Source organism: Pecten maximus, chromosome 7 (assembly GCF_902652985.1).
Source record: "Pecten maximus chromosome 7, xPecMax1.1, whole genome shotgun sequence".
In the NCBI taxonomy this organism is placed as follows: Eukaryota; Metazoa; Mollusca; class Bivalvia; order Pectinida; family Pectinidae; genus Pecten; species Pecten maximus.
In genome coordinates, this window is record NC_047021.1 from 46,200,087 (window position 1) to 46,213,742 (window position 13,656).

Sequence of the window (13,656 nt, forward strand, 5' to 3'; positions counted from 1 at the left end):
TCCCCACCCCTATAGACATGGTTTCTATGTAATATCTTTGTAATTATATAGATCCCACCCCCATAACCATATATTGCTTGACATCAAGGCATACTTTGTTAATATAATCTTGATGTAAAAAGGGGGATCTTTTAAACAAAATAAAAACAATCCCTGAGGTAGTTTCCTACCCGTAGGGAGTCTGGACTTTGTTTCTTGGTTTTTATACCTCCGCAACGAAGTTAGGGGGGTATACTGGAATCAGGTTGTCTGTCCGTCTGTCCGTCTGTCCGTCCGTCCGTCCGTCCGTCCGTCCGTCCGTCTGTAGACGCATTTTGTCCGGACAAACAACTCCTCCTAAACCACTGGGCCGATTCCAATGAAACTTCACACACATATTAATGATCATGTGTAGATGTGCATGCCACTTTCTTTTTCTCAAAATTATGGTTGCTATGGCAATTGGTCTCTATAAACAGGTTTTCTGATAAGAACCATAACTAGTTTGTCCAGACAACTCCTCCTAAACCGAAGGGCCAATTTCAATAAAACTTAACACATATATAGAGGACAGTGTGTAGATGTGCATCTCACTTTCTTTTTCTCAAAATTGTGGTTGTTATGGCAACTGGTCACTATATTACTGGGTTATCTTAGTTGGCCTCTAATTAACAGTTCCAATTCACCATTGTCTCGTGCAGATTGCGGGGGTATTAGTCAGCCATCCTGGCGACAGTTCTAGTTACCTTTGAAACAGTTGAATTCCCTTCCCCTTAACCATATATGGCAATGTTTAAGTAGAGCCAATAACAAACTGAACATGGTTATATTTTGATGTCTGGTCAAATCCATACAGGTGAGTGATACAGGCTCTCTGGGCCTCTTGTTTAATTGAAAATTAGAAGTCAGAGGGACAAGTGCTATAAAAAATATAGATATAATTTATGTTTTTGTAGCCAACACAGCAGCATCTGATACTAGGAACATACACCGGGGATCTGAAGTTGTTCAATGTCATGATGGATGAGGTGAGTACACATTTTGACACAATTTACATTTTCAACTTGTCAATTATCAACAGGCCTAGAGACCTGATATTGGGTTTGGAGCATGCTGGGTAGACTGGCCAACAGACCCTAATTTTTTTTTTTTTTTAAGAATTGCCAAGCTAAATTCTAATACCAGATTATCTGCCCCTAGTTTGAAACTAGAATCAGACATATCCTAGGGATCAAAATCATAAAGCACAATTTCATTTATAGTTTTAATATTCTAGAGACAGGGGGCCAGTCTACATGCTGGGATGAAATAGCTTGTTTGTTCACATGGACCTTCATTCAAGGTTACAGGGGTTAAATATGCTAAAATCTTTAAACAACTTCGTCTTGATTACCAAGCGCCCTGAGAGCTGATATTTGGTTTGTAGCATTCTGGGGTAAAGGGCAACAATAATTGACATTGATCTTCATTCAAGGTCACAGCGATCAAATGTGCTAAAATCCTTAAACAATTAACTTCTTCTAGATAGCCCCATGACAAGGCCCTGGATGACCTGTCAGTAATCTAGTGTGCTTTCAGATTTCTTTGGATCCAGAACCCCTTAATTTTGTTTTTAAGGAAAAAGTTGACAGAAATATATGGTACTGAGAGGCATATAAAAAAGTGTGATTTGCCATAATTACTGAAATATTCAACTGAGCAATGCAGGCAAAATGGGCCTCTTGTTATATTAAATGATCACAATGAATTTATTCTTAATATGTACATAACACATTCCTTTAAGCAAGATAGGAATTTCAATTGTATCAATGCTGATAGCAGAAACAAAAAACAGAAAAAAACTCATTGTTAAATAAAAGGGTTAGAAACAAGAAACAGAAAAAAGCAAAAAAATCATTGACAAAAAAGGGGTTCAAAACAAAAAACAGAAAAAAAGAAAAAACTCATTGACAAAAAAAGGGTTCGAAACAAAAAACAGATTGATGAAAAAGTTGCCGGTATCAAGTATAAAACTATAAAGTAGTTTAAGGTTGTTTACTTGTAATTTCAGGAACCAGTCAGCTTACGTGCTCACACTTCACCAATAAATAACTGTCAGCCATCCAGGGTAAGTAACTGAATTATTATCTGAGGATAATGGAGGTGATTTACCAACAGAAGTTGATTGATGATGTTCAAATGTTCTCTAAATACAGTGGGGTGATACGTGTCACAGTATACTAGTGGGGTGACACATGTCACAGTATACTAGTGGGGTGATAAGTGTCACAGTATACTAGTTGGGTGACACGTGTCACAGTATACTAGTAGGGTAACACATGTCACAGTATAATAGTGAGGTGATACATTTCACAGTATACTAGTGGGGTGACACATGTCACAGTATACTAGTGGGGTGACACATGTCATAGTATACTAGTGGGGTGATACATGTCACAGTATACTAGTGGGGTGACACATTTCACAGTATACTAGAGGGGTGACACATGTCACAGTATACTAGTGGGGTGACACATGTCACAGTATACTAGTGGGATGACACATGTCACAGTATACTAGTGGGGTGACACATGTCACAGTACACTAGTGGGGTGACACATGTCACAGTGTACTAGTGGGGTGACACATTCCACAGTATACTAGTGGGGTGACACATGTCACAGTATACTAGTGGGGTGACACATGTCACAGTATACTTGTGGGGTGACACATGTCACAGTGTACTAGTGGGGTGACACATGTAACAGTATACTAGTGGGGTGACACATGTCACAGTATACTAGTGGGGTGACACATGTCACAGTATACAAGAGGGGTGACACATGTCACAGTATGCTAGAGGGGTGACACATGTCACAGTATACCAGTGGGGTGACACATGTCACAGTATACTTGTGGGGTGACACATGTCACAGTAGACTAGTGGGGTGACACATGTCACAGTACACTAGTGGGGTGACACATGTCACAGTGTACTAGTGGGGTGACACATGTAACAGTGTACTAGTGGGGTGACACATGTCACAGTTTACTTGTGGGGTGACACATGTCACAGTATGCTAGTGGGGTGACACATGTCACAGTATGCTAGTGGGGTGACACGTGTCACAGTATGCTAGTGGGGTGACACGTGTCACAGTATACTAGTGGGGTGACATGTCACAGTATACTTGTGTGGTGACATATGTCACAGTATACTAGTGGGGTGACACATGTCACAGTATACTAGTGGCAGGGAGCTTCTATAGCTAAAGGTCAACTAAAATTGTGAATTATATGGTCCCTATCCCCATAGGGGCCTGAGGGGCTGGGCCAATAAGGGTCAAATTGACTAAAACTTCAAAAATCTTCTTCTCTACTCTCAGAAAAGGTAGAATCAAATACTTTCATAGATGGAAGGGTCTTAAGGTGCTTTACCAAAATTGTGAATTTCATGACCCTGGGGTCTCACATTTGCCCCATGGGAGGGGATAAACTTTAATATAGTTATAGGGAATTCACATATTTTACTATCATTTGTTTTATTTGTTTTGAAATTCATTCTAAATTTGTTAACATTATCAGCATGGGATGACTGCTTAATGGTATGCACATGTTGGCCCTGACTGATCCCTTAGACTGATGGGTCAGGTTAAAAAGTGTCAAAATATTTCAAAAATCAGGTGACCGTTAAGGCTCATGGGCCTCTTGTTAACTTCGTCTTCAGTTCCACTGTTGCCATTGAACTGGGAATTGGTGAGGATGTTTAGAAAGGGGAGCCAACAAAGTATTCTTATTTTTCGGCCTTGTTAAAACTTTGACATGGCAGCCACGGTGGCCATTTTGTAACATGATTGCGCAACTAACCTGAAATGACCATGACCAAGTGTTGTTATTTTTTTCTTGTCGGTCTGAAATCCACAATGGCCGCCATACTTGCTGCTGAGTATGTATACTACAACAGTACAAGGGTTTTTAGAGTCAGATGACCGTTAAGGCCCTTGGGCCTCTTGTTGAGATATTGAATGTAGGTATATAACATTTTGATTTGATCTCCAGGATGGCGGCTTGATTCTGACTTCATTTGAGATTGAATGGGAAAACATGCCAGGATCCTGTCTCTGGTCTTATGGAGATAACCTTGACAGCAAGTAAGTCACTTAGAGGTCATTTAGGGGTCATTTAGGGGTCACTTATAGGTCACTTAGAGGTCACTTATAGGCCACTTATGGGTCACTTAGAGGTCACTTAGGGGTCACTTAAAGGTCACTTAGAGGTCACTTATAGGTCAACAGATTTTACTATTACCCAAAAATTTGGGTATAATAGTCAAATCATCTTATGCTTTCATTCAAATATGAAGTTAATTATTTCACTAATGAATATTTTATTGTTACACTATGAAGCTGTATATGTTAGAATAAAACAAAGAGTCAACTGACCAAATGTCAAGGTCACAAAATCAAAGGTCAAAATAGAATTTGGCTTGATGAAAATTTTGTTATGACAGAATGAAGCATATTTGCTCACAATTGTATAAGGAGTCACTGCCATCAGGTCAGAGGTCACTATCATTGGTATTGTGATTGTGTTGTGTTGTGTGTGTGTGTGGGGGGGGGGGGGGGGGGGGGGGTAAAGTTATCTGTGTTGTGGGGATGAGTGTAAAGTTACCTGTGTTGTGGATGGGGGGGGGGGGGGGGGGAGGTAAAGTTACCTGTGTTGTGGGGGTGAGTGTAAAGTTACCTGTGTTGTGGGGGTGAGTGTAAAGTTACCTGTGTTGTGGGGATGAGTGTAAAGTTACCTGTGTTTTGGGGGGGGGGGGGGGAGGTAAAGTTACCTGTGTTGTGGGGATGAGTGTAAAGTTACCTGTGTTGTGGGGGGGGGGGGGGGGGTGTAAAGTTACCTGTGTTGTGGGGATGAGTGTAAAGTTACCTGTGTTTTGGGGGGGGGGGGGAGGTAAAGTTACCTGTGTTGTGGGGATGAGTGTAAAGTTACCTGTGTTGTGGGGATGAGTGTAAAGTTACCTGTGTTGTGGGGATGAGTGTAAAGTTACCTGTGTTGTGGGGGGGGGGGGGGGGGGGGGGGGGGGGGGAGTGTAAAGTTACATGTGTTGTGGGGGGGGGGGGGGGGGGGGAGTGTTAAAGTTACCTGTGTTGTGGGGGGGGTGAGTGTAAAGTTACCTGTGTTGTGAGGATGAGTGTAAAGTGACCTGTGTTTTGGGGGGGGGGGGGGGGGGGGGAGGTAAAGTTACCTGTGTTGTGGGGATGAGTGTAAAGTTACCTGTGTTGTGGCGGGGAGTGTAAAGTTACCTGTGTTGTGGCGGGGAGTGTAAAGTTACCTGTGTTGTGGGGGGGGGGGGGGGGGGGGGGGGGAGTGTAAAGTTACCTGTGTTGTGGGGGGGGGGGGGGGGGGGGGGGGTGTAAAGTTACCTGTGTTGTGGGGATGAGTGTAAAGTTACCTGTGTTGTGGGGTCAGTGTAAAGTTACCTGTGTTGTGGTGGTTAGCATAAAGTTACCTGTGTTTTGAGAGTGTGAAACAAATAACAAAACAATGATTTGAGTTGGTTTATGATGAAATATCTCTTTCTGTTTCAGGTATTCATTTGAAGATTACTATGTCGAGTTTAGTAAGCACATTGAAGACAGGATCATTGGCACCAGGGATGACACTGCACGTGTAAGTCGTTATATTCCTGTTAATGTCACTGTCAGTGTAAGTCATTATATTCCTGTTAATGTCACTGTCTGTGTAGGTCATTATAGTCATGTTAATGTCACTCTCTAAGTCATTATAGTCCTGTTAATGTCACTCTCTAAGTCATTATAGTCCTGTTAATGTCACTCTCTAAGTCATTATAGTCCTGTTAATGACACTGTCTGTGTAAGTCATTATAGTCCTGTTAATGTCACTGTCTGTGTAGGTCATTATAGTCCTGTTAATGTCACTCTCTAAGTCATTATAGTCCTGTTAATGTCACTCTCTAAGTCATTATAGTCCTGTTAATGTCACTCTCTAAGTCATTATAGTCCTGTTAATGACACTGTCTGTGTAAGTCATTATAGTCCTGTTAATGTCACTGTCTGTGTAGGTCATTATAGTCCTGTTAATGTCACTCTCTAAGTCATTATAGTCCTGTTAATGACATTGTCTGTTTAAGTCATTATAGTCCTGTTAATGACATTCTCTTTTTAAGTCATTATAGTCCTGTTAATGACACTCTCTAAGTCATTATAGTCCTGTTAATGACACTGTCTGTGTAAGTCATTATAGTCCTGTTAATGTCACTGTCTGTGTAGGTCATTATAGTCCTGTTAATGTCACTCTCTAAGTCATTATAGTCCTGTTAATGTCACTGTCTGTGTAAGTCATTATAGTCCTGTTAATGACACTGTCTGTGTAGGTCATTATAGTCCTGTTAATGTCACTCTCTAAGTCATTATAGTCCTGTTAATGACATTGTCTGTTTAAGTCATTATAGTCCTGTTAATGACATTCTCTGTTTAAGTCATTATAGTCCTGTTAATGACACTCTCTAAGTCATTATAGTCATGTTAATGACACTGTCTGTGTAGGTCGTTATAGTCCTGTTAATTTCACTGTCTGTGTAAGTCATTATAGTCCTGTTAATGTCACTGTCAGTGTAAGTTATTATAATCCTGTTAATGACACTGCCTGTGTAAGTCATTATAGTCCTGTTAATGTCACTGTCTGTGTAAGTCATTATAGTCCTGTTAATGTCACTGTCTGTGTAGGTCATTATAGTCCTGTTAATGTCACTGTCTGTGTAAGTCATTATAGTCCTGTTAATGTCACTGTCTGTGTAAGTCATTATAGTCCTGTTAATGACACTGTCATTGTAAGTCATTATAGTCCTGTTAATGACACTGTCATTGTAAGTCATTATAGTCCTGTTAATGACACTGTCTGTGTAGGTCATTATAGTCCTGTTAATGACACTGTCATTGTAAGTCATTATAGTCCTGTTAATGACACTGTCTGTGTAGGTCATTATAGTCCTGTTAATGACACTGTCTGTGTAGGTCATTATAGTCCTGTTAATGACACTGTCTGTGTAGGTCATTATAGTCCTGTTAATGACACTGTCCGTGTAAGTCGTTATAGTCCTGTTAATGACACTGTCAGTGTAAGTCGTTATAGTCCTGTTAATGACACTCTCTAAGTCATTATAGTCCTGTTAATGACACTGTCTGTGTAGGTCATTATAGTCCTGTTAATGACACTGTCTGTGTAGGTCATTATAGTCCTGTTAATGACACTGCCTGTGTAAGTCATTATAGTCCTGTTAATGTCACTGTCCCTGTAAGTCGTTATATTCCTGTTAATGTCACTGCACGTGTAAGTCGTTATATTCCTGTTAATGACACTGTCTGTGTAGGTCATTATAGTCCTGTTAATGTCACTGTCTGTGTAAGTCATTATAGTCCTGTTAATGACACTGTCTGTGTAAGTCATTATAGTCCTGTTAATGTCACTGTCAGTGTAAGTCATTATAGTCCTGTTAATGACACTCTCTAAGTCATTATAGTCCTGTTAATGACACTGTCAGTGTAAGTTATTATAGTCCTGTTAATGACACTGTCAGTGTAGGTCATTATAGTCCTGTTAATGTCACTGTCGGTGTAGGTCATTATAGTCCTGTTAATGACACTGTCTGTGTAAGTCATTATAGTCCTGTTAATGACACTGTCTGTGTAAGTCATTATAGTCCTGTTAATGACACTCTCTAAGTTATTATAGTCCTGTTAATGACACTGTCTGTGTAAGTCATTATAGTCCTGTTAATGACACTCTCTAAGTCATTATAGTCCTGTTAATGTCACTGTCTGTGTAAGTCATTATAGTCCTGTTAATGACACTGTCAGTGTAAGGCGTTATAGTCCTGTTAATGACACTCTCTAAGTCATTATAGTCCTGTTAATGTCACTGTCTGTGTAGGTGATTATAGTCCTGTTAATGACACTCTCTAAGTCATTATAGTCCTGTTAATGACACTGTCTGTGTAGGTGATTATAGTCCTGTTAATGTCACTGTCAGTGTAAGTCATTATAGTCCTGTTAATGTCACTGTCTGTTTAAGTCATTATAGTCATGTTAATGTCACTGTCTGTGTAAGTCATTATAGTCCTGTTAATGATACTGTCTGTGTAGGTCATTATAGTCCTGTTAATGACACTCTCTAAGTCATTATAGTCCTGTTAATGTCACTGTCTGTGTAAGTCATTATAGTCCTGTTAATGACACTGTCTGTGTAAGTCATTATAGTCCTGTTAATGTCACTGTCAGTGTAAGTCATTATAGTCCTGTTAATGACACTCTCTAAGTCATTATAGTCCTGTTAATGTCACTGTCTGTGTAGGTGATTATAGTCCTGTTAATGACACTCTCTAAGTCATTATAGTCCTGTTAATGTCACTGTCTGTGTAAGTCATTATAGTCCTGTTAATGACACTGTCTGTGTAGGTCATTATAGTCCTGTTAATGTCACTGTCTGTGTAGGTCATTATAGTCATGTTAATGACACTGTCTATGTAGGTCATTATAGTCCTGTTAATGTCACTGTCTGTGTAAGTCGTTATAGTCCTGTTAATGTCACTGTCCGTGTAAGTCGTTATATTCCTGTTAATGTCACTGTCTGTGTAAGTCGTTATAGTCCTGTTAATGTCACTGCCTGTGTAAGTCATTATAGTCCTGTTAATGTCACTACCTGTGTAAGTCATTATAGTCCTGTTAATGTCACTGTCTGTGTAAGTCATTATAGTCCTGTTAATGACACTGTCTGTGTAAGTCATTATAGTCCTGTTAATGTCACTGCCTGTGTAAGTCATTATAGTCCTGTTAATGTCACTGCCTGTGTAAGTCATTATAGTCCTGTTAATGTCACTGTCTGTGTAGGTCATTATAGTCCTGTTAATGTCACTGTCTGTGTAAGTCATTATAGTCCTGTTAATGACACTGTCTGTGTAGGTCATTATAGTCCTGTTAATGTCACTGTCTGTGTAGGTGATTATAGTCCTGTTAATGTCACTGCCTGTGTAAGTCATTATAGTCCTGTTAATGTCACTGTCTGTGTAGGTCATTATAGTCCTGTTAATGTCACTGCCTGTGTAAGTCATTATAGTCCTGTTAATGTCACTGTCTGTGTAGGTCATTATAGTCCTGTTAATGTCACTGTCTGTGTAAGTTATTATAGTCCTGTTAATGTCACTCTCTAAGTCATTATAGTCCTGTTAATGACACTCTCTAAGTCATTATAGTCCTGTTAATGACATTGTCTGTGTAGGTCATTATAGTCCTGTTAATGACACTGCCTGTGTAAGTCATTATAGTCCTGTTAATGTCACTGCCTGTGTAAGTCATTATAGTCCTGTTAATGACACTGTCTGTGTAGGTCATTATAGTCCTGTTAATGTCACTGTCTGTGTAAGTTATTATAGTCCTGTTAATGTCACTCTCTAAGTCATTATAGTCCTGTTAATGACACTCTCTAAGTCATTATAGTCCTGTTAATGACACTGTCTGTGTAGGTCATTATAGTCCTGTTAATGACACTGTCTGTTTAAGTCATTATAGTCCTGTTAATGACATTCTCTGTTTAAGTCATTATAGTCCTGTTAATGACACTCTAAGTCATTATAGTCCTGTTAATGACACTGTCTGTGTAGGTCGTTATAGTCCTGTTAATGTCACTGTCTGTGTAAGTCATTATAGTCCTGTTAATGTCACTGTCAGTGTAAGTTATTATAATCCTGTTAATGACACTGCCTGTGTAAGTCATTATAGTCCTGTTAATGTCACTGTCTGTGTAGGTCATTATATTCCTGTTAATGTCACTGTCTGTGTAGGTCATTATATTCCTGTTAATGTCACTGCCTGTGTAAGTCATTATAGTCCTGTTAATGTCACTGTCTGTGTAGGTCATTATAGTCCTGTTAATGTCACTGCCTGTGTAAGTCATTATAGTCCTGTTAATGTCACTGTCTGTGTAGGTCATTATAGTCCTGTTAATGTCACTGTCTGTGTAAGTTATTATAGTCCTGTTAATGTCACTCTCTAAGTCATTATAGTCCTGTTAATGACACTCTCTAAGTCATTATAGTCCTGTTAATGACACTGTCTGTGTAGGTCATTATAGTCCTGTTAATGTCACTGTCTGTGTAAGTCATTATAGTCCTGTTAATGACACTGTCTGTGTAAGTTATTATAGTCCTGTTAATGTCACTCTCTAAGTCATTATAGTCCTGTTAATGACACTGTCTGTGTAGGTCATTATATTCCTGTTAATGTCACTGTCTGTGTAGGTCATTATATTCCTGTTAATGTCACTGCCTGTGTAAGTCATTATAGTCCTGTTAATGTCACTGTCTGTGTAGGTCATTATAGTCCTGTTAATGTCACTGCCTGTGTAAGTCATTATAGTCCTGTTAATGTCACTGTCTGTGTAGGTCATTATAGTCCTGTTAATGTCACTGTCTGTGTAAGTTATTATAGTCCTGTTAATGTCACTCTCTAAGTCATTATAGTCCTGTTAATGACACTCTCTAAGTCATTATAGTCCTGTTAATGACACTGTCTGTGTAGGTCATTATAGTCCTGTTAATGTCACTGTCTGTGTAAGTCATTATAGTCCTGTTAATGACACTGTCTGTGTAAGTTATTATAGTCCTGTTAATGTCACTCTCTAAGTCATTATAGTCCTGTTAATGACATTGTCTGTGTAGGTCATTATAGTCCTGTTAATGTCACTCTCTAAGTCATTATAGTCCTGTTAATGACACTCTCTAAGTCATTATAGTCCTGTTAATGACACTCTCTAAGTCATTATAGTCCTGTTAATGACACTGTCTGTGTAGGTCATTATAGTCCTGTTAATGACACTCTCTAAGTCATTATAGTCCTGTTAATGACACTCTCTAAGTCATTATAGTCCTGTTAATGACATTGTCTGTGTAGGTCGTTATAGTCCTGTTAATGACACTGTCTGTGTCAGTTATTAGCTCACCTGGTCTGAAGGACCAAGGTGAGCTTATGCCATACCGTTGCGTCCGTCGTCCGTCGTCCGTCCGTCCGTCAACAATGGACTTCTTCTTCATAACCACACATCAGAATTTTACCAAATTTGGTCAGAAGCATCCCTATGGGTAGGGGACTCAGAATTGTACAAATGATGGGGCTGACCCCCTGGGTGCCTCTGGGGCGGGGCCAAAAGGGGTCATTTTTGCGCTATTGATATAAACGACTTCTTCTCTGAAACCAAGCAATGGCTATCACTCATATTTGCCTGGTAGCATCACTATGAGGTGGGGATTCAAAATTGTACAAATGATGGGGCTGACCCCCCAGGGGCCTGAGGGGCGGGGCCAAATGTGGTCAATCTGGCTATATTGATATAAACGACTTCTTCTCTGAAACCAAGCAATGGCTATCACTCATATTTGCCTGGTAGCATCACTATGGGGTGGGGATTCAAAATTGTACAAATGATGGGGCTGACCCCCCAGGGGCCTGAGGGGCGGGGGCCAAATGTGGTCAATCTGGCTATATTGATATAAACGACTTCTTCTCTGAAACCAAGCAATGACTATCGCTCATATTTGCCTGGTAGCATCATTATGGGGTGGGGATTCAAAATTGTACAAATGATGGGGCTGACCCCCCAGGGGCCTGAGGGGTGGTGCTGAATGTGGTCAATTTGGCTATATTGATATAAACGACTTCTTCTCTGAAACCGAGCAATGCCTGTCACTCATATTTGCCTGGTAGCATCACTATGGGGTTGGGATTTAAAATTGTACAAATGATGGGACTGACCCCCCAAGGTCCTGAGGGGCGGGGCCAAATGTGGTCTATCGGGCTATATTCATATAATTGACTTCTTCTCTGGAACCAAACAATGGATATCTCTCATATTTTACTGGTAGCATCACCTTGGGGTAGGAATTTGAAATTGTACAAATGATGGGGCTGACCCCCTGGGGTCTGAGGGGCGGCGCCAAAAGGGGTCAGTTTTACAGAATTGATATAAACGACTTCTGCTCTGAAACTAAGCAATGGATATCACTCATATTTACCTGGTAGCATCCCTATGGAGTGGGGATTCAAAACTGTACAAATGGTGGGGCTGACCCCCAAGGGGTCTGAGGGGCGGGGCCAAAAGGGGTCAATTTGGCTCTCTTAATATAAATGACTTCTTCTCTGAAACCAAGCGATGGATATCGCTCATATTTGCCTGGTAGCATCACTATGGGGTGGGGATTAAAAATTGTACAAATGATGGAGCTGACCCCCTCCCGGGGGCCTTAGGGGCGGGGCCAAATGTGGTCAATTGGGCTATATTGATATTAGTGACTTCTTCTCTGAAACCAAGCAACGGATATCACTCACATTTGTGTGGTAGCATCCCTATGGGGTTGTGCCAAAAGTTAATTTTATTTCATGGATTAATGCATTTTTTGACATCAAATCCTTACGTACCAATATAAAATGCCTATGATATATTGACATAGCAATACCAGTGACAAATATACTTAATCATTCTTGTTTCATATCTCATGAAATCCAGGTGAGCGATACAGGCCCTCTGGGCCTCTTGTAGTCCTGTTAATGACACTGTCTGTGTAAGTTACTATAGTCCTGTTAATAACACTGTCTGTGTAAGTATGTAGCATGCTGGGAAGATGGTCTACCAAGTTTGAATGAATAGTTGCTGCACCACTGTGTAAGGTCACCTGTCCTTAAGCCTGATGCTGTATCCATCAAAAACCGTGAGGCACAGTGACCTGATATTGATCATGTGGCATGATGGGTATATTAGGTTGGGTTTTCTATAACCCCTCCATCCCCCCCAAACTACACAGGAGTGATAGGGACCATGTGTAAATGTGCATGCAGGTTTTTTCCCCACAATTTTTGGTTTCCATGGTTACATATACAAGGTTTCCATACCCATATTCTGGTGGAATACTTTGTCAAGACAACTCGGACAACTCCTATATAGCTATCAAGCGATTCCATTTGAAAAATTAAAGGAATGTTAGGTACTCATAATGTATGCATGCAGGTTTTTTCCCCACAAATTTAGGTTGCCATGTAACCCTTTCACTAAAAACAGGTTTTGTTGGAAAATCTTCAACAGAGGGGCGGGGGGGTATGAGCTGGCCCTCTGGATGACATTTCTAGTTGGTGTTGTCAAGATATTGTCAGGATTTCAATTTTCAAATAAAAGAAATAAAATCCCCAATGAAATTTTATGCTTTTACAGTTTAGTAGTTTAGTAATTGTTACTACAATTTTACTATCACGTCATCTTGAATCTTCTTGACCTTGTTCCACAGATTTATGACGTAACCACAGGTCGTCAGTTGCTGAAGCTGTATGACGCCAACAAGGCCAACAACTACCAGCTAAATCGTGCCACTTTTAACCCTACAGACGACATGGTGCTCAATGATGGCGTATTATGGGATGTGCGATCAGGGAAGTCTATTCACAAGTTTGACAAATTTAACCAGTTCGTGAGTGGAGTATTTCATCCAATGGGACTGGAAATCATCATCAACTCGGAAGTTGTATCCTTTCCTTACTGTACAATTATACTTTTTTATAATGCTAAAATGGGGGGGGGGGGGGGGGGGGGGGGGGGGGGAGAGGCCCAGGAGGGGAAACATAATAGTTTTCTTCT

General features: G+C 40.3%; 1 protein-coding gene across 1 annotated transcript in view; it reads left to right on the top strand.

The window, feature by feature from the left end:
• The window catches only part of LOC117330988 (DDB1- and CUL4-associated factor 1-like), a 225,087-nt gene that overhangs the window by 157,126 nt on the left and 54,305 nt on the right, over nt 1–13,656 (top strand). The window contains exons 28-32 of the mRNA XM_033889585.1: nt 936–1,007; nt 2,030–2,086; nt 4,018–4,109; nt 5,553–5,634; nt 13,310–13,543. Of these exons, the coding sequence (XP_033745476.1) occupies nt 936–1,007; nt 2,030–2,086; nt 4,018–4,109; nt 5,553–5,634; nt 13,310–13,543 (537 nt within the window). The remainder of the gene's footprint in view (nt 1–935; nt 1,008–2,029; nt 2,087–4,017; nt 4,110–5,552; nt 5,635–13,309; nt 13,544–13,656) is intronic.